General features: G+C 35.1%; 1 protein-coding gene across 1 annotated transcript in view; it reads right to left on the bottom strand.

The window, feature by feature from the left end:
• The window catches only part of LOC143651333 (bridge-like lipid transfer protein family member 1), an 80,461-nt gene that overhangs the window by 31,881 nt on the left and 25,961 nt on the right, over positions 1-22,619 (bottom strand). The window contains 12 exon segments of the mRNA XM_077122288.1: positions 747-946; positions 1,281-1,408; positions 1,782-1,897; positions 1,900-1,924; positions 2,926-3,046; positions 3,840-4,012; positions 4,502-4,576; positions 6,832-7,198; positions 7,200-7,667; positions 9,650-9,905; positions 13,013-13,263; positions 21,523-21,749. Coding sequence (XP_076978403.1) covers positions 747-946; positions 1,281-1,408; positions 1,782-1,897; positions 1,900-1,924; positions 2,926-3,046; positions 3,840-4,012; positions 4,502-4,576; positions 6,832-7,198; positions 7,200-7,667; positions 9,650-9,905; positions 13,013-13,263; positions 21,523-21,749 — 2,407 coding nt within the window.

Raw genomic sequence — 22,619 nt, 5'->3', positions numbered from 1 at the left:
CTTCTAGAGATAAGTAACAAACAACACAGGCTTGGGCACCTGTCCCCCAAAGAGATTTTTAGAATAGCAATCATCTCAATTAAGACTAACACACTCAATTTTATCTGGATTGAATCCCTGACAATTTGAGATCATTTACACCTTTAAATAAGACTAAGTATTGAATAGAGTAAAAAAAATATTGAAATGGGAAGCATCTCTATTTTTCTCTTTTACCTCACCAGGGATCTTAAGACAAATAGCCATGCCTATCACTATTATTATTGCTTTGACTAGCTGGTCTTGATTAATATTGCAATTAATTATTTTAGGTGAAGTTTAATAAACATAATAAATAAAAAAGAAAGACTTTCAAAGTCAAGTTCTGTCTGCTCTACAATGAAAAAGCAGATACCATGAAGAAAACAGATGGGAGATAAAAAACAGTTCCTACTTTGGCAGCATACTAAATTTCTTATCAAAGTTTACCTTCTATTCTGCATAGACTACAAATAATAACTAAATGCCATGCACTCAATATTTGCAGAAATACCTTTCTCTTTCTTATGAAATATTAAACATGGCAATACTCAAAGGAAAAAAATCATCTTGCCTTCTCTCTTTTTAAAAAACCTCTTATTCCTTCAATGCGGGAGATCTGGGTTTGATCCCCAGAAAATGCAACCCCCCGCCAAATAAATAAATAAAACTAAAAGCCTCTTAGAGTTATACACATCAAAGAAAACATACTTGTTTTAAAATCCTACCTGTTGTATCAAGACCCCTAAGTTGCCCATGAATTCAATGAATATTTAACTTGGCTGCAATTTCTTTGCCTTTTGCTGTACCAGCATTTGATCTGAGAGAGCCAGATGACTGCGGCTGCATCTTAGTGGCATGGACATATCTATCAAAATTCGATGTTCTATCAGGTTCTGAATTGTTTGAAGTCTCTTCAACCACACCTCTTTATGAAAGCAGAAAAAGAGTACGAAATTTAACACTTGAATAATATAGTTCACTGAAAACATTTAACCGATAATCAGTTTATGCTTTAAAACCATTCTACTTTTTAAATTAAACCAAGATCAACATATTCTCCAAAGCATACAACAAAATGTTATGAATAAAAACAGCACAAACTTTTAAAAACCTTCTTTGTTAATATAAAAATCTGAAATTCCAATACCAGTTCTGAGTTTTAACCTTAGAATTTTCAGAAATATATTAAAAAGATGTTCAAGACTTGCTTTTACATCCATCAAGATAATCATGGCTCAAATTAATAAAATCTTTCTTACCTGTTCATACAAAATTGTGTAGCAATTCTATCAAAACACAACGCTACTAGGGAAACATGAGTCACACTTCGACTAGGAACTGTAGTTGGAGATTCTTCTACAGAGGCTTGTAACAAATATAAGTTTACCTAACATAAAAAATGTTACAATGTGACAGCTGAAAAAAGTAAAAAGTTATCACTTCTTCATAAAATAATACAAGAAAAAAAACAGTTGGGAATATCATCTGTCTGAAAGTGATGAAGACAAAGCTTATAAATACAGACTCTAATGAAAAATAACACTAAGATTCGTACTAGAAGGGAATGGAACATTTTGTTAAATGTTATTCAATACTCTGTTTAAGTAGTTTAGTTCTTAAATTAGATCATCAAAGGAAAATTTTTTACATTTTTGCATATTGCAAACTGTTCTACCATCATTCAATTTAGTAAATGCAGAGGATAAAATTTCCAAAATGGTATCTTCTTACAGAAACTTTAAAAAATACTAAACAGTTACCTTTCGTATGCTAACATTAGCCTGACCTTTAATTGTTACATTATCTTGTTTCATTATGAGATTTGTCTGTGTTTGCCCTTGATTAGTAGTTCCTATGGTAGGATGTTCTGTTTTTGTCCTCGAACATCTTGCTTGGAAGATAACTAAAAAGAAAGCGGAATTATTTTTTCACAGACCTTTCATGATTTCCACATCATTGTGCAACAACAATATTATTAGGGACCCCTCTTATGGCTGCCAGAAGCCATGAAAAGCTAGGGAAGATGCTGATAGTGCCAATGTTAACAGGAAGTAATACATAATAAAGTGAAATTAACCTAAAGAGAAACAGTCAGAAAATTGTAATAAGAATTAAAGACATTTTTTGGATCACTAATTTCAACCAGTAGATCTGGTTCTGATAATAGGCTTCTTGTTGGCTAGAAATATTTACAAATTTATTTTTGTTTGTACTCACCTAACTACCTCTCACATTTCCTATATATACATAAAATATATATATTTTTGTGGGGGGTGGGGTGGGGTTCATGGTCCAGGAATTGAACCCAGGTCTTCGCATGGAAGGCGAGCATTCTACCATTGAATCACCCATGCACCCTCCAATATATTTTGACTAACTAGATCACTAAAAATAATCAGCCTCACTTTTCAACCTCTCCTCTGGTCCTGAGTCCAAATATGATCCACATCAATTTAAAAGTCAAATGGAAAACCACCAGAAAAGCACCTGGATATGGTCGCTAAGCAACTGGCTTCATGACTAGATCTACAGCGTAAGGACAATATCACATACTAAGGGGCAAAGACTTTATTCATTTAGACAACCAGAAATAATCTAAAAAATATTAAGATATAACTGCACAAATCATACAGATGAGTAAAAATTATAATAACAGCTTTGTTTTCTTAGAAAGGAATTGAGCTACTTTCAAAATAAAAGAAAAAGTAAAGCTACATATTAATAAATATTTGTACTATTATTTAATCCATAGCACAATTATACATGCTATCTTTTATGGAGCCAATGACATATAAAGACTATTTAGAACATGCCCATGTATTTCAATTTAACTTGTAATAAAATTTTGATACATTCAAAAGTCTTTTCAAAGCTGAAGATTCTGCACTCATGAAGAACCCTTACATTTTCTGAGAAGGTTGTCTTGCTGTTCTGGACAGCTTCCCTGAGGACTCTGGCATGAAGATCGTCCACAATTGTAGCTGGGTGTTGGGTATTAGCACAATGAACCAGTGCTTCAATATATCTGAGGAAAGAAAAAAATAGTTAATGAAAAACTTAAACATCCCTTTAACACTATGAGCTAGTTTATCTAAACATAACAATGAAATTTAACATCATTTGGATATTTGCAACAATTCTTCAATATTGGTAGGAGAATGCCTAGGCCACACTCTCAGAAATTATGTAAGAGAAACAGTCCTGAGATTTTATCTCCCCGCTTCAAGCACCCAATCAAGCATTCTGGATTGGGCAATGTTCTTTTCTTTTACAGTCTCCTCCAGATAATTTCCTATGTTCTTCAACCTATTCATTTGCATGATGTCTTATATGGTATGACATAAGAATATTTGTAGTATAAATTATTGTGGAAAACTATATCTCTGCAGTAAAAACAAGACTTTTATAAATACTGGTCCCAATCGAACTCTGTCAGCACTCAGTATTTACCACTCAACGCTACTCCATCATGTTTGGATTTCATCCATGCAGTCTTCCCTAGACAGACTACAAGTTTCCTGCAGGCAGAGCCTCTATTTCTTCCTCTTTTCCTTTCACTAGCCAGATAGAAGTAAAAATACAAAACATAACAGCTAGTTACTGGGTGTTTGATCATTTTATGCTCGTTAGTCCAAAAGCAAAAATAGAAAACATATGGTAATATAATTATTTTAAAATGTAACAAATGTTAACTTAAACATAAACCCTTTTAAATATACTCCCATTTTTATTTAATCAAAATTAAATAAAACCAATATTCTTCTAAATTAACATATTTGTTATTTTTAAACTAATAGCTATATTTTTAGACAAAATACCTGTCTAAAGCTTCAGCCACCAGGGGAGTCAGAACAATATCAACGGTCCCTTTTACTTCAACTATGGCCGTTGTCCTGGTCTGAGAGACTGGCTGATCCCGGGTCCACTCCTCTGTTAACGTTTCATCGTCTGTGTTACCAACAGCTTTCTTTTCCAGGGAAGTATGTGTGTACTAAATAATTTCAAAAGCAAAGCAGATACCATAACAAAGGACAGGCTTTGGTGACCACTTAAACCTACACTTATTTAAACTAAAAATTTCATAAAACTAACTAAACATTTTATCCACCAAATACTTTTCAAAGACAGATCAAAGGAGGTACTAAAATGCAAAGTGATCAAAGATGGCTAATGCATAGAATGAGAAAAAAACATTTGTTTGTAATATGTATTTGATGGAGTTTTTCCAAAATATGAAAAGTATAATACTGAATTTTTGTTAGTTCCAAGTTTTTATATGCGAGGTATGACTTGCCCAGATGTTTAATGGAAATACTATTGACTGCTTAAATGTAGTTAAACCATGACAGACTAAAGAGCTAAATTATTCTGGGTGATTTACTGTTAAAGTCAAGCCTCTACTAAACAAACAAACACACTACACACTTCATAGTCAAGAAAGGCTGACTTGGCGTTAAACTTTAAAGTACGTCATTTTTACTTACATTAAAGCTGATCCCGAAAGTTGCATGCCTCTGTCTAGCAAAGCATTAGCTGTGAGCCCCTGTTTAATAACCTAGAATAACATAAAGCATTACATATAGTCTAGGATCTTACTATTATTTCTCTAATTTTATGGTATCTATCAGATACTCATGAATATCCAAATTACCTGCCTAATGTGATCTGGATATATTCAATGTAAATATTTGACAAATAGAGAAAATCACAGAAAATACTCAATAGGCAATTTCACTTTCTGTTTCATCAGACAAATGGTAGGTCATGGCTGTTAAGGTTGAAGAATGAAGACTACAATCAAAATTTAAAAGCAAGTGACTCAAAGGTCTTTCCTCCAGAGTTTCTTTTTAAAAATTCAGCTTTTCTAAAGCTTATACAGAGTCCACAGACTTCTAGCATAACCAACTTTTAAGTCAGAAAGAGATAACCCAGAGAAATAATCAACTTCTAGGAAAATCTAGACTTGTATTTTGCATCTTAAAAACATAAGACATAAAATAAATGACACAACTGAATAACCAAACTGGAATGTTATAAATGCTACCTCTCAAGTTCTTCTTTTGAAATCATTTAAAGATAGGAATTCCATAACCTATCTTTTCCAAAGATTTGACTGCCTAATCAAATCAGAAAGGTTTATTTTAAAGTAATATTAAAACACTTCTAATCTTTGGGGCACTATGCTTCACATCCTGTAGTACCATTCAATTTTATATTGGAAAATTCATATACTAACACATTTCCACATGTAATAAGGAGAACATTTTAGAATCTTGGTATGGACAATTTATCTTAGGTAGGATATGAAATTGGCAAAACCTGTATACCACTAATGCTTCTTCTAACATCAAAGTACAGTACTCAAAACAATTCATCAATTTCCATCATTACTGTTATATCTTAAGGCTAAGGACTTATCATCTCTTACACAGATTGATGCAAGCGGTGCCTAAGTGATCACCCCACTTCCTCTCCTGCCCAGTGACAATTCACTTCCACTTAGTAGCCATACTTCCTTAAAATCCTCCAGAATTTGCCAATTAAATTAAAATTCAAGCTCCTGGTCCAATGGCCTCTAGGTCCTGAGTGACCTGGCCCTTGTCCAGGTCTCTCCATCCTCATCATGAGCAGCTCTCCCCACTCACTGGCTACGCTGCAGGCCCCCTGGCCTCGCTCCCACTTTAGGGTGAGTACAGGCTCTGTCTGTAACACAGTGCCTCCAGCAACTCCCATCGCCCATTCCATCCCTTTTTTCAAGTTTCAGCTTACATACTACCTGCTCAGAGACACCTCGTATGCCTCTACAGTCTACCAGCCCCACCCCTGTTATTCTCTAGCCCAGCAGCCTCTGAGTACCTTCTGAAGACTCTTACTAATTTGTAAGCATACACGTATCTATCTATTAATGTCGTCCTCTTCCCTTTAAGACTCTACACTCCATGCCTGTTCCCTCACTACTGCACACCTGCACATCAAATTCCTGGCACGCAATTGTCTATTATATATCTCTGAAAAAAGAACGACTGAATAAACGAAATTGAGACACCTTAAATATGTGTGTATATATGTCTATACCATATAATGTTCCTGAATATTGTTAATCACTTCCATAAGTTTTTTTTTCCTTACGTGGGCAGACATCAGGAATCAAACTCAGTTCTCTGGCATGGCAGGTGAGAACTCTGCCTGATGAGCCAGCGTGGCCTGCCCTTCCATAAGATTTTACATGCCTAATTTTGGTCTTCATCCTAAAAAATTTTTCTTATAATTCATTATTTTATAGAGTTTTCATATTGGCTATTATCACGAAATTTATTTTGACACATTTTTTATTTCCAGGTTTTCTAAAAAGTCATTTACACAATATGTAACAGACAATAACCACACTAATGCTAAATTATAAGATTTCAAATGGCAAGTGAGTGGAACTGGATTTCCATGGACATGGCTACGGCATAATAGAAAGAACAACTATGAAAAACAATCACAAAAATGTATTTTAAGATGCAGAAAATATGAATTCAGAGAGAAGACTTGATCCTAATCTTGGAGTAAAATGTCAAAACAGATTATATGTTAATCAGATTATTAAAGTGACAAGTTTTAAACTATTCTTCAATATGATATGCTTAAATTTATAATACTCATCAATAACCCCAAGACGTACTGTAATACATGAATGAAGCCATGACTTCAGAATTACTACCTCACAGAAAGGTAAGTAAAATGAGGGTAATTTTGAAAACAACTTCTTAAAAATCTACTTTTCTAAATAATTACACCCGTGGAAATTAATAATTTGCCTTATACCTTAAAAGTTGGGACAGAAAGCTGTTCCAATGACGATGAACTTTCTTCACTGGTGGGTGTGTCCAGATCGAGGGGACGATGCAATGAGGACTTAGAGGTTCTTTTGTTGGCTGGGTGCTTAACTGACCAATTAATTACCTGGAACTGAGTAAGGTAAGTCTGATAACAACACATCACAGGTTGCTGAGAAGTAATCTGTTCACTCTCTACTGTTTTCTCGCCTTCCACAATATACAGATGTTCTACAGGGTCATCTTCTCCACCTAATGCAGAAACAAACGAAGCCTGGAAAGGATGAGCTTTGAATGGCAGAGTTCGAGGATCCTGACTGCTTTCTCCGTGGCCAGTAAGTGGTCCTTCCACACTGATAAATGGAGCCCCTACTGTAGTCAATCTGCTGCATCTGCTTTTTCTTCTTTTTCCTACCTGGATAAGTTCCAGGGCCTTCATCACTGCTAATGGGCTCAAATTCTTCGGCTGCAGAAAAGTAGGCTTCACTATCGGCCACTGACATGCTGGAATCCATGGATTGATACTGATGAAATGAATTAGAGTCTGCTGATGGTGTGTATGGGAATGAACCAAAACTTCTTCTCTGCTTTGGTGAGTCTAGTACATTCTCATCGCTTCGAGTAACATCACTACTGAACTGGACTCCAGCTGTAACAGGCTGCTTGTCCCCATAAAAAGCAGCAGTTAGGCTCTTAGTACTTCCAAGTCGGGTGGAACATACAGATGCTTGACACTTCAAGGGTGATCTGAGAGGAGACTGGCCTGCTGACTTATCCTGTGCACTAGGAGACACAGGGCTGTTTCCTGAAATTTCTGTAGGAACACTAAAACAGCAAATAAAACAATCACGCTCTTCCATAATCATACAATTTACTCTAAGCATAAACAGAAGAACCTATAAAGTCTTTTTAGTAATTCTAATCACTTATTGTCCAAATAAAGCAAAATCTAAAATTTCACAAAATGATATTCATATGAAGTAAGAAAAGGGCACAATGTTCTCATTATCTCATATAGTACCAAAAGAATTTGAGGCAGCTCACAACACAATAAATTTAAAGAAATCCAGAAAATAATCATATATCCACAATCCATGGAACAAACACGTTTATAAGGTTTCATTTCATAGCGTTAAAGCTTGCCGAACAAAATATACCAAGGGCCTTTGATGAAATAAGACTGAATGAAAGAGGAGTAGTCATGAATAACCCCAATATTTCTAACCCCAATATTTAGCAACTGATGTAGTAGTGCCATTTCCTGAGGGAGAATAAATTGAGAATGACAGGTCATTTTTGTACGCTGAATTTGAGGTCTCCAGGAAAAATTCAAGTGGAAAAACAAAGAGGATAGGGGGATAATGGAGAAAAACTGGGCTTAAAGGGCCTCGGCTGGAGTTTAACATTTAAAATATGTTGGATACACAACAAGCAAACTCACCACCCTTCCCTTGTCTGCATAGGACATCACTCCCAGGGGTGTGGACCTTCCTGGTAACGTGGGACAGAAATCCTAGAATGAGCTGAGACTCAGCATCAAGGGACTGAGAAAAACCCTAGAATGAGCTGAGACTCAGCATCAAGGGATTGAGAAAACCTTATCGACCAAAAGGGGGAAAAGAGAAATGAGACAGTGTCAATGGCTGAGAGATTCCAAACAGAGTCGAGAGGTTATCCTGGAGGTTATTCTTACGCATTAAGCAGATTACACCTTGTTATTCAAGATGTAATGGAGAGGGTGGAGGGAACTGTCTGAAAATGTGGAGCTGTGTTCCAGTAGCCATGTTTCTTGAAGATGATGTATAATGATATAGCTTTCACAATGTGACTGTGTGATTGTGTCTGATGCTTCTTTTATCTACCTTATCAACAGACGAGTAAAACATATGGAATAAAGATGAACAATAGGGGGAACAAACGTTAAAATAAATTTAGATTGTAATGCTGATGATCGGTGAGGGGGAGGGGTGGGTGGTATGGTATATATGAATTTTTTTCTGTTTTCTTTTTATTTCTTTTTCTGAATAGATGCAAATGTTCTAAGAAATAATCATGATGAGGAATATGCAACTATGTGATGATATTGTGAATTAGTGATTATATATGTAGAACAGAATGATCAAAATAGGAATGTTTGTGTTTGGTGTTTTTTGGTATTTAAAAAAATAAAATAAAATAAATTATAAAAAAATAAAAAGAAAAAAATATATATTGGCTGCATATCATAATTAAGCCATTCGTTGAGACTGCCTAAAAACATAGCACAGACTGAGGGAAAAAAAGGTACAGAACAGAACAGAACAGAGCCTTGAGGGATAACAACATTTAACAAATGCCTGGCTATAGGAGGGAGAGAAAGATGAAAGGGAGAAAAACATGGAGGACATGGCAATAGACACTGAGAAGGAAAAGCCAAAAAAGGTGCAAAGGAAACTGGAAATGGGTTATCAAGCCAAGAAGAAAGAGTGTTTCAAGAAGGTTTTAGACAAAGAGAGCCAAAAAGTATCCACTGCACTGGAAATATAATAACCGAATGTTATATCGTTCACACTGAGTGGTGGGAAGACAAGAAATATTTATTTTCATAGTACTTTTCTGTATTTCCCCAAATACTGGAATAAACATATATGTATTGCTTTTATAATTGGCAAATAAACAACAAATAAATATTACTTAAAAAATATTTCAGGTAGAGAAAAAAAATTTCTAGTGTGGAAGAGTGGTTAAGGAAAGAAGTTGTCCTTGCCATAATTTTAAACAACTATAACTCTATCATGATCAGGTTCTAAAAGTGACAGAACACTAACCTTGCTTGGCCATCATCTCTTTTTGCACCATGCAGGAACTCTTTCTGAACCAGATGGTCATCAGCAATAGAAGAAGGACTTTCCTTCTCACCTGCCAACAGAGGCTGCGCAGCACTACAGCTGCTGTTCTCCTCCTCTGAGGAGGAGCTGTGCGATCGCAGGGGCACCTGAAGGCTGAGTTGCTGAGCTTTTCTCTCGACTTCTATTCCCACTGACTTGCCTTCCCATTCTTTCCTTTTCATGCCATTCACGTTACCTGGGGAAAAAAAAAGATTCAAAATGAACATAAAAATATCAAAAGCAAGTTACAAAAAATAGGACAACTTAATTTGTAATCTTTTTTTTAAGTACAAGTATCTAACTTCACACAGTAGGTATGGATCCAGAGTCTATGGATAGTGAATTTTTTTCATTCTTCTTTTTCTTAACCTTTCATTTGAAAATTTCCAACACTTAGAAAATTTTCAAGAATAGTATATTTACCCATTAAAATTCTGCCTCATTTAACTCTTTTTATAATATAATGTACACAATACTTTCTGAAACATCTGAGAGTAAGCTCTAGACAGTGCAGTCTTTTTTACCCTAAGAGTAACACATAACCACTGAATAGTCATCAACTTCAACAAATTTAATACTGATGTAATACTTTTATCTAATCTACTGTGCACTTTCCAATTTTTCCAACTTACCCATTAATGTCCTTTAAAGCACTTTTGCTCCCTTCAGTACAGGATCGAATCTAGGATTATATATGACTATATTTAGTTGTCCTATCTTCTAAACATTTCCTAAGACTTATTTTATCTTTTATTACATATTTTTTTAAGAATACAGCATCTTTCCCCCACCCTTATTTTAAAGAATGTTCCTCATTTTCATTTATCTGTGTTTTCCTCATGACTGCATTCTAGTAAACCATTCCTGTTTGTAACTGTGTAAGCAATACTTTCCTCCTCCAGGTATCACAATAGGAGGCAAGCAAGGCATGGATTTTAAAGAACAGTAGTTCTCAAATTCGTTTACACTCAAAACAACTGTCTGTGCTCTAAAAAACAAAACAAACAAAAAACATGACCCACTGAATCAGAATATTTGGGAGTGAAGGTTGCAACATTTTCTAATTATCCAAGAATTACATATATTTTTTATTTGCTTATTGAATTCTACCACCACCACCACCACACACAAATGTAAGTTCAGTGATGTAGGGATTGTGCCACTTTTCATTCACTGATGTATTTCCAGCATCTAGAGCAATGCCTGACACACAGAAAGCATTCTGGGTTTTTTGTTTTTAAACAAATATTGTATAGCCAGATTGAAGATCTACTGTTTCAGAGTTTTTCAAGAACACTGTGATGTGTTATATAAATCAGGGGGGTGGGAGAAGTAAAAGAGGTGTTTTATAGCTACCTAGATCCAAAAAATAACCCCTGACCAACTCCCCCCATTCCCGCCCCCAGACATCTGTGTTATCCAAGCAAGAGCACAAGGGAACCTGCCAGCAGGAGAAAACATCTCCCTGAACAGAATGCAGTTCTTGATTTAAGAGGTAAGAAGACTTAAGGACCTACAATATAAGTAATATTATTTGCCTTTATTACCACGAAAATAAGAATTAGAACAGCAAAAGTCAAAAGTAAAATGGGTTTTATACATTTTTAAGTGATAGGAATTAGTGCTCACTGACTTTCCAAGGAGATGCTCGTTCTACCAATATGCCTTCCCTGACTCTGACACTGCACACATCTATACCTCGCTACCAGCAGACTCAATAATCAGAAGGGCAGATACACGGGGGTTAATTCTGATCCTTTCTGGACAAGAAACTTAAGACAATTTAGCAATTACAATTCACTGCTGAGAGAATCATCCGGAGGTATAGACACTCTTTATTCTACATTATAAGAATTATAATGAGCTTTACTCTCCTCAGTGTTAGAAGGGAATTTGCTATTTCCCCACCAATCCCCAAATCTTTTCCATTATGTACAAATCTCCTATAAATTTTTTCTCTTGAGTTTACAATGGTTAAATTTTGAATTGCAGACCAGAAAATCAAGCAAAGTCTTTAAAATCAGTGCCAGCCATAGCACAGCAGAAAGAATACCAAAGTAGCTGTGATGGCCTGATTCTTAGTTTCTGCTTGGCCCTCCTTGGCTGATGAGTTTGTGCAAAGCACTCTCAGTAATGAGACTCTGTCTCCTCCTATAAAACAGGGTTACTATCTACCTCACATAGTGGCTGTGTGGTTTAAATAAGAAAATGTCTGTGAAAGCCTTTAAAAATCAACATTAATCAAATGTGAGAAAATATATAAGAAGGCAGCTAAATTAAATTTTATCATTATTCTTATTTTAAATGCAAAAATGTTGGTATTTGCTAATTAATTATTTAAGACAATCTGCTGCTATTCTCACAAAATACCCTTAAAATAACACATTCATCGTTGAAAAAATCATTTAAATGGGAACTAGGCAAATGCAGTCCAGCCTTTTTCTCTAAGAGTTCTTTATATATGGAAACTCAATCTGATTAACTCTTAAAGATAAAACTATTTCTCTCCTATCTTTCTTTTCCTACCAACAGAAGGCAAAGTTAAGTTAATGTCTTCAAACTGATCAAAGAAGACTAAATATTGGTGAATTATCAAGACTTTTCTATATTTCATTTCTTTGCAGCATGGCAACTTAAGCAGTAAATAATGCCCTTAATTGTAGGAACAAAAAACTAAGAACCTAAAGGAAAACCTATTTTTCAAATCTTTAGAGGAACGCCACTACACAAACCTAAATCAAACACATTTAAAGCCTCCATTCACTGCTTATATCAAGCTAATGTATTTACAAAGTTATCTTAGAGGTTCTAAGGGAAGACCAGATTTATGTTGTGACATGTTCAATTTCAATGACAATGAAAAGAATGATGGCAAAAGAAGTTGGTAACAGGGGGTATAGTAGTATAAATACTATTGATAAGTCTGCCTGCAAAAGTCAATTAATAAATCAACTCTTACCTTAAAGAACAGCTATTTCTAAGTATATGTAGAAGCTAGGTTATAGAAAAATAGTGATACATTAGGAAATATTTAGAATAGTCTTGGCTAGGAAAATCAACCATGTCACAATAAAAGATCTGAATACTAGGCCTATTTTGCCTTGTGGAACTAAGGAATTCACTGGTTTTATCTGGCTTTGGTTAAGTCACCTGCAAAACAAGGGTGGATTACACTGAATCCCATCCATAAAATGCTTAAAAAATTAACTGAGTTGAACAAACTTACAATGAACTTCTCTCAGAAGAATGGTGCAGGGACGAAGGTTATAAAAGAGTAGCACATGTGACAACACATTTTTTTACCATCTATAATTTTGGGAATTTCCTTAGTAATAATCCATTCTCCAGGCTGTAGCAGGGACTGTCCATAATACATATCAGACTCTGCACTTGTACTTGAAAATGCAGAGCTACTGGAAGGCATCAACTCTTCAAGTTTGAAGTAATCTAGACCTGTCACTGTGCCACCAAAAAATCTGCAGCCACCAAGACAACCACACTTATTCCTACACTTCTTATTCTTCAGGGCATCATCTGGCCATAAAAACCACAATCTGAACAGAACCCAAAACAAACAAAAAACAACAAAAACTCATTAAGAAATGGAAAATTTTTTGGCAGATGAGTTAAATATAAGCTGGTGGTTAATATTTGTCCAAAACAAAGTTAACACAAAAGCAAATCATATATTTTATATTTTAATCACTTGGACTTTCTTAAAAAATAAGTCTCACCAGAGTAAGTGAGACAGAAATAAGCAGGAACAATAATATTAAAGATATAGTATACATAAAATGCAAAACGAAGAGTTAAAAGAAGCAAACACAAAAATCATATATTTATACCCAATTTTAAAAAGAAGTAAATATTCCCAAAAGTACTAAAATTTTAAAATATTCATTTATAAAATAAACAAAACTATTTGTATAATTATGTTTAATAGATAATTCACTACCTTTAGCATCCCAGGGTATATTTCAATGTCAAATTTAATATACCAAAATATTATAAATATGGGGCAAATAAGATATTATTTATCAATGAAACCAAAGTAATGTACTATTTTATATTTTAGAGAAAACAGTAAATAGGCCTGGGAAGGGCCTGATTATGTAAATTTCTAACAATCCCCAGGAGATGCCAATGCTAGTGTCTAGGGACTACATTCTGGGAAACAAATCTAATGAAACAAATGGTGTGTGTGGGGGGCAGCGGGGGGTTGCTTTTCCAGTAATATCAGGAAAGAATATACATTTCCCCTCAAACTCCTGAGCTATGCACAAAGGTGCCCTGCTAAAGATGCGTGATTTGCTCTGAAGGCAGTGGCAATCCACCGCGGGCCCTAGGCATGTCAGCATGTTCTGGCTGGGTAGGTAAGGCACTGACCACCATCTAAAGAGGGCTCTTCTCAGGTTGTGTTTACAGCAAGCAACCTGAAGGAACAAGTTAATGTTCCACACCAGAAAACAGCAGACTTCCACTTACTATAAAAGTGTTAGATTCCTTAAGCTCAGTGCTCTTCTCCTGTAAAGCCACCAGCTGTGTGTGTTCACATCCATTACTAGCCCCTCGCATCACCCCCATGGGATTTAGGGACAGGTTTCCCAGATTTAGCGAATAAAAATACAAATAGGATTAATGTTGTCCTATGCAATATCTGGGACATAATAATACTGAAACATTACTCCTTGTTTATCTGAAATTCAAACTTAACTAGGCATCCTGTATTTCATCCAGCCATACTTAAGAGGCATGGGGAACTAAAATAAATGCATATGAAATTTAGGCTACTGCTTTTGCTGGAAGCAATAAATATCCCCTATCCCTGGTCCACAAGCCTCGCATCCTCAGCCAGTGTCCACTAACCTGCAGCAGGCTAATTTATTAGTTTGCAAGTAGGATGAAATCCAGATTCTTCATAATTATTGACAAATCAAAGCAATGAAACCAACCTAAACAATACACGTGAAGCAACCTGGGTCATCCGGAACCAGCTTCTTTAGATTCATTAGCATTTTGCTTCACCACCTAAGCTAAGCAGACAGCGGCATTTTGTTCATGCTAACTAGCTTCCTGAGCAATAACCAACAAAGAAACCCAAGTTTTTTTTAACAACATTCACTGGAGCTTTCACACTCAGATTTATACACTGCCCAATCTTCTTAAATTAATATAGATGACTGATGTAAACTCAATCCAAAATCTCAACAAAATTTCTTCCAACCTGAAGAACAGTTCTAAAGTTCTTTTGGAAAAAAATATATGAAAACAAATATTTTCATATATGAAAATTTTATGAAATATTTTGTGGAGAAATAAAAATGGATTAGGTGTAATTTTTTTCCTCTGTAGATATTTGTAGAAAAAGTTTACCTACATTCACACATATACAAGCAAGACTGATTATTGCTTTATATGAAGGAAAAAAAGAAAAAATGAAAAACAGGCGCCATCTGATTTCTAGCAAAAGAAGCATTTTCTAAAAGTCATTTGATCATAAAAATTAAATCCTGTATGTAAGAATTAAAAACTCAAAAAATAAAGCAAATTGAAAAATATTATTTACAGGAATCACAAAATGGATAATTTACAAAGAGCTCTTAAAAACTGATAAGAGAATATGAAGAGTGCAATAGATGTATGCACACAGAACATAAATGTGATAGTTAGGTTCAGGTGTCAACTTGGCCAGGTGAAGGTGCCTAGCTTTGTTGCTGTGGACATGAGCCAATGGCGTGTGAACCTCAACTGTTGCTGATTAAGTCTGCAGTTGGCTAGGAGGCATGCCTGCTGCAATGAATGTTTGACTTAATTGGCTGGTGCTTAAATGAGAAAGCTCAGCCTTCGTTCATAGCACAGCCCAAGCAGCTCAGCATACCTCATCTCAGCACTTGCAGCTCAGCCCAGGCCTTTGCAGATGCAGAAAGGAATCACCCCAGGGAAAGATGTTGGAATCCAGAGGCCTGGAGAGAAGGCCAGCAGAGATTACCCTGTGCCTTCCCACATACGAAAGAATCTCAGTTGAAAATTAGTTGCCTTTCCTCTGAAGAACTAATGAAATAAATCCCCTTTTATTAAAAGCCAATCTGTTTCTGCTGTGTTGCATTCTGGCAGCTAGCAAACTAGAATAAACAAGCAACAAATGTGATAAAATCAAAACAGCTAATAAATATATGAAAAAAATGACAATCTCAGAAATAAATGCAAAATAAAACAGAGACACCAGCTATAATAAAAACACTTAAAGGATAGCAAACGTTCAGTGAGACGGGGATCCATCTAAAAAGCCATTGGGAATAATAACTGAAATAATCTTTCTGAGAAGTAATCAGGAAATACATTTCAAAATTCTTAATTTCTACCCCTCTAGGAAACTAAGTAATCAGAAAGTGTGGAAAATGACATTATGTGCACAAAGATGTTCCTCTTACTATTATTTATAATGACAAATTTAGAAACAATTTAAATATTTAATATAAGAATAATCATTATGTAAATAAATTTATGTAAATAAAATTTTGTAAATTTTTGTAAATAAAATCTACATACAACCAGGATTTTGGGTTTGTTTGTGTGCTTATTTAAATAAGGAGACTTAAGTATCTAAAGCTTTGATGTGAAATTTTTAAATACAGTATCTGGTTATTATATTAAGGAACAATTTTGGAAAAACAGATATTTTGAAGATTAAAGTATTTCTGTCTATGTAAATAGAAGCTTGATTAAGCATATATATCATTCTTTTTTGTTGTTGCATACCTCAACTTTTTATGTTTCATATTCAATCTGTAACATTTTTATCAAAACTGAGCATATGCATTTCTACCACCTTACAATTTTTTTGAAATGCCACAATACACATTCCCATCATCATAAATACATGATTCAACAGGTGAAATGTCATGGTAATTGGCTATTCAAATAAATTTCAATGGCCTATTTCTAGAAGGAAATAGTGCTCAAGGCTTCTGAGTCTTCTGATGATAAAGGGTAGAAGGTAGAGAGGGAGAGTTTATCCAGGAGGTCCACACCCAGCACCTCTTCACCAGACTTACTTACCAGTAAATTCATTTTTCTCTCTTTTTAAATCGATAGCAACATCACAAACAGCAAGTACAAATGATGTCATTATCTTGCTATGGGGCCTGACAAGTAAAGAGCATTCTACATAAGGGCTCCTTTCAAGTCTTACTTAAGAAAAGCAAACAAAACAACAAAGCAAAGTTCTTAGAAAATTATTCCAAATACTGGTAAAACATTTTTCCCACCGTGGAAAGGCAATTAATATACTTTGAGTGCTACACTAACTTGGTTTCCAGAACAGTTCTCATTCTGAATTTTCCACTAAGAAAATCATGAAAGTATTATGTAGAACTATGTATCATTGTATCTATTAATCACACGAAGCTCAGAGAAGTGAAACTTGCCTACTTCCACTGCTAACAACTTCTGAACAGAATGGCTTCTATCCAAAAAAGGTGGGAGAGGGTGTTATCTGGCCATCAGAAAGCCTTTAGTTGAGATGCATTTATAACAGTCACACAAGCTACTGTTGGGGATGTGGGTGAGGAAAGCAAAAAGAAAATACATCAAGAAATAATACTATGACAACCATACCTGTGGTGGTGTAATCTTGGCTGTAAAGCTTCCAGCCTGCACATCAATCAGCCACACATATTCTAAGGAATCACTTCCCAAGGGAAGCCCTTCTGCTGAGAACATAGGATGTGCTGCTGACAAACTGATGTGACCTTCTCTGAGTACCTCATCAACAGGGGGTCGCTGCTAAAAGCAATAATATTGAGACTGTAAGAAGTACAAGAAAATTACATTATAATTTCCAGTTGCTTCTCTGCCCCAGCTTTCCCTTCAGAGATGAACAGAAAAACCATGCTTTCTGGAAAACAGACTTCAGAATCCATAAGCTCCTAATACAACTTTGGACCTATAAAAGTAGTCTGAATTAAGCTTCTTCAGTGACAACATCTATAAGTCCAACTATTAAGCAAAATATGCAAATATGAAGATTTCCTCCAACTGGTGGAAAGCACCTATGAATGAAAAGAAATGAGTACTCTGACTAACAGGGAATGTAATGCAACCTTCCTTTCTGTAGGAAGGTTATGAATCACAAGTTTAAAATATTAAAAAGAAGAAATCACAGGGAAAAAGGAAGACTACTTAGACCACAAAACAGAGAACGGGGGGGGGGGGGAGCCAACTTCCACACAGATTTTGAGGACTCCATAAACATACAAGGGATAAATAGTTTTATCTTACAAAAAATAATTGCAAAAGAACTATATAATTATAAAAGCAGTATACTATTTCAAAGAGAAAATTTCCAAGACTTATTCAGAGAGATAAAGGATATGTCCTAAAATACGGTGTTTCATGGGACACCAGTTCTTCTGAACATTGTTTAGAAAACCAACCCACGTAAGTTTGGAAACCCCCTGCCACCAGTCACCAAGTTCTACTGACTCGACCTCCAATCTCTATCAAATGCAATGACTTCCTCCATCTCTGCTGCTAATCATCCTGGTCCAAATAATATTAACTCTTGTCAGGACTTTTGCAGTATTTTCTAATTGGCCTCTCAGCATTCACTTTTATATCTCTCTGCTCCATATTCTACAAATGCCCACAGAGATCTTTTTAAAATGTAAATCTGATCATGTCACTTCTCTATTTAAAATCTAAATGCCCTTAGAACACATATACATTTAAAGTCCTTAAGTTCACTAGCTCCCATTAATCACTTCAGCCACATCTCTTGCCCTACCCCTGTTCCCTCTTGGTTTCAGCCGTAACACACTTTTCTTGGTTCCTCAAACACATCCTGCTTCCTCCCAGAGCTCAACCTCAGAGCATCCCTTCAAGACGTGCTCTTCAAGAATGCACTTCCTTCTCCTGGAACAGCTAACTCTGCCACATCCCTCAGGTCTCAGGCAATACTTCACCAGAGAAGACTTACCTGCCAAAAGACCACTAATGCCACAAAGACAGTTCATACCTCTCCTTGCAGCACTTTGCACAACTGAAATTATCTAATTTTAATTTCCCCAATAGTTATCTTCTCCACCAGCTTCATTAGGGCAAGGACCACTTCTTCTGCCTTGTTCACCATGTTTCCCACTGCTCCTAAATAAGTGACCACACAGAGTAGATGCTGCTGGTCAACTGATTATACAGATTTCTTCACAACAAACACTCTCAGAGCCTTCAATGTAGTAATACACATTGTGACATTCAACAGATATTTTCTCAAGGTAATTTTACTTAACCTGCACAGGGCATCTCACAGTGTGAGCGCTAACCATCTAGGAAACAAAATATCCACCCATACTTCTACTACTACCTTGATATTTCTACCTCATGGACTCCCCTTATTCCCAATAAATCACACTGTATACTTCAGTCTCTCTAGAGCTTACCATATATAGATAGCAAGGGTTAATATGAACCCTCATACTTGAGTTTAATAAAATGTTTTTTTTTTAACTATCTGGTAAAACCTTTTAAACATGCAGTGGATAAAATAAAAGCTGAAGTGCCAGCCAATACTCACAACAAACCAGATACTCTATCTAAGATTCTCAGAACTCACCCTTAAGAAGAAATGTGCCCTTTTCCCTTTATTTTCACAACAGACTGAAAAAAGGGAGATGGGCTTCCCTCACATATACCTTTCTTCTAGAAAAAAATAACCTATTCTAATAGCCCAATAATTATAGAGAGGAGGATAAAAGTTATTTTTAAGGTTTCTACAGCACATTAAAATAGAAGTGCTACCCAAGTGAGATGTTTGTGGTGATAGAATAATTCTGTATCCTACTTGCAGTTGCAATTACAAGAACCTACACCTGTTAAGATGATAGAGAACTATACACACACATTACACCAATGTCAATTTCCTGGTTTTGATATTGTACTATAATGACATAAAATATAACTATTGGGGGAAACTGGAGGAAGGGTACAAGAGATAGCTTTGCACTGTTTGTAACTTACTGTGAATTTATATTTCAAAATAAAAAGTTTAAAAAAGGAAACCTATGACAAAAACAATGTTGAGCAAATATTAAGTATCAAGTTTTAGTTATCTTTGGCTATGTCAAATATACACATAAAAAATAAAAAGAATTAGAAAAAATAAAATTATGAAGAAAAAGAAGGTATGCTATTTTAAATAAGATGGCCAGGTGCTACTTAAGATACTTCAGTGAACATTCATTGATGATTTTTGGCCTCAGATTCATTTTTCTGAATATAATTTAATTTAGGCTTGCAATCAATTTATTTTTCTAAAGCATACAACTTGACTAGAAGTAGGGAAGGAAACCCTAAAGTAATGGAAAAGGTCAAGCCATTTGGTCATTAAAAAAATAAAATTATAGTCTACCGAGACATGGTATACCCGTTTGATAAGTATTACTGGTTCCTTTCCAAAAGAACACCAGAGAGATCTTGAAGGAATTAACAAATTATCTTGTAAGTATGTCAGACGAATAAGAATAAATCACTGACCATGTAAATACTCATATTTCAAAGATCTATGGTACTGGTTATTATTAATAATGTTTTGATTTTTCAACAGCAACTACCAACATTTTATACTATTAGCTTTTCCTTTCTATAAATATAGTTATATATTTACAGAAAATATGAAGTATTTATCTCCATTTCTAAAACCAGAGGATAAAAGGATATAATTGTTTGGGATCAATACATAGGGAGCTACAGAAAGAAAAAAAAAAAAAACAAGACCAAGATTCATGAAATACAGTTCATTATCAAATCCATACTACCTGTATGTCTATTTGTATACCTCATATATATACACACGTATGTATCAGTTTTATAATTTCTTAATACAGTTAAACTATAAATCTCAAGAGCTATCTAGTGAGTATTCCACTCACAAAGGTCAACACCTCATTTTGATGTGTTAATAAATTAATATTAATAAAGTACTAATAAAATTGTCTCTATTATAGTTCACTTTCACATTACCTGATAGTTATCACTGAAAAACACATTTAGAGGTGAAAGGACAAGTTGCAACATGGTTTCCCTAAATTCTTTTTTCATTTCAAAACACAGTCTTTCCAAGAAAGCTGTAGGGCACTCAGGACCATCAGTAGTACCACGCTAAAAGTCAAACAAAATACCATAATTAAGATACAGAAAAAGTGGAGAACAAGGAAGTACAGGAAAATAAAAGTTACATTTATCAGGTTTATCAGAGTTTGGTTTAAAAAAGAAAATAAAAAATGAAATTTACTAATAAAAATAACTATTCCATAACCCAATAAGGGCTGACAAAAATAACTGTTCTGTGCCTCAACACGGATATCAGATGCATTAATAAAGGAAGTGACTTTTCTGTTGAGCAACCCTGCACACACGACAAAGAGCCAATATACAGCACAGCACTCTACAGCCACCCTCGCCCTATCTGGCGTGACTCCAAAGCCCCTGGATCCTTGGGGAAATATCATCTTATTCCAGGTCAGCTCCAACAGGTCCAAGAGGCATCCTGGGAGTGAACCAGCGCGCTGGATTCTCCTCCGAGGGCGGGCCTGGGAGCCGACCAGCGCGACGGGCTGGATTCACCTCTGAGGTCGGGCCTGGAACTAGATGTTGATACAGACCCACTGTCAGGACCCAACCTCATCCAAGGTCTGCACATAAAGGTTAAGAAAATATAAACTCCTACAGTATCCATCAGGCTAACTATAAAGCCAGCAACTCAAAGTCATGACAAAATATTCTAAACTTATAAAGAACAGCAACATGTACACACTTACAACAGGAAGACACCATGAACTTTGTACAGATTAAGAAGTACAGTAATAACCCAGGGACGCAAGGTAAGTGGATGAATTGATTTAGCTGAAGTCTCATTCTCCTTTTTGTCACTCTCCATTCCAACAGCAGTTCACCCAGAGCTGGATGATGTGGACAGTGACAGAACAGGACTTGAAATAATCTCGTCAAAGTCCATATACATGTCATCTTCTCCAAAGTAATTTTCCTATAATAAGAAAAAACAAACTGCTTTCAAGAGATATATAACAATATATTTTCTCCTAAGAGCTCTTAGTCTCTAAGCATCTCCTTAACCTATTTATCACATTTTGAAAAAAGCATTATGTCTATTTCCTTAAAATATATCTATCTGTCTCCATATCTGTATCTACCTTTATTTAACTGCATAGCAGAAACTATTCTGTAGCAAACAACACAATGTCACAGAAGTTTATAATAAAGCTTCATGATATCACTACCCAATCATAACAAAAAAACTCATAATCTTGGACCTAGCAGGGAACTCTGAAGATCTGCACAGCTCAGTGGCTTTATAATCTGTGCTTCTCAGAATTCTAAGGGGCATCCACACAGGGGCATCCTTTTGGGGAAGCAGACCACTCTACTGAAAATCAATTTGGCTAAATTCAATTAGCCAAATACTCCAATACAATTCACGTTTCAGAGAATAATTAACAGGAATGTTTTAACCACTTTAATAAGAATATTCAATTTTATTAACTGTAAAACTATCACACTGAGCTAAAAGTACATGTTATCAACAGTTATCAAAACTTCCTTTCATATAGTTCATTTTGTTTCTTCTGTTGAAGCATTTTAACTATTAGTATTCTGATTTCTTTTGGATATTTTAAAATTAAATTTAAATTTAGTTTTAATTGAAATTATTTCTTCCCATTGAATCTGAACTTAAATTTTGTCTATTTGATCTATCAGGAGTAATATAAAGTTATTAAAATATTCCTATTAGCAATGTTAACTATATCTGTTAATCATTACAACCAATTCAGTATTTTGGTAAATACAAACTGATTTTCTGCCTAGGGTTCTGAACATCAGACCAATCAATATTTCA

Source organism: Tamandua tetradactyla, chromosome 12 (genome assembly GCF_023851605.1).
Source record: "Tamandua tetradactyla isolate mTamTet1 chromosome 12, mTamTet1.pri, whole genome shotgun sequence".
In the NCBI taxonomy this organism is placed as follows: domain Eukaryota; kingdom Metazoa; phylum Chordata; class Mammalia; order Pilosa; family Myrmecophagidae; genus Tamandua; species Tamandua tetradactyla.
Note: the sequence above shows the minus strand (reverse complement) of the source record. Positions and strands in the feature narration are given on the sequence as shown.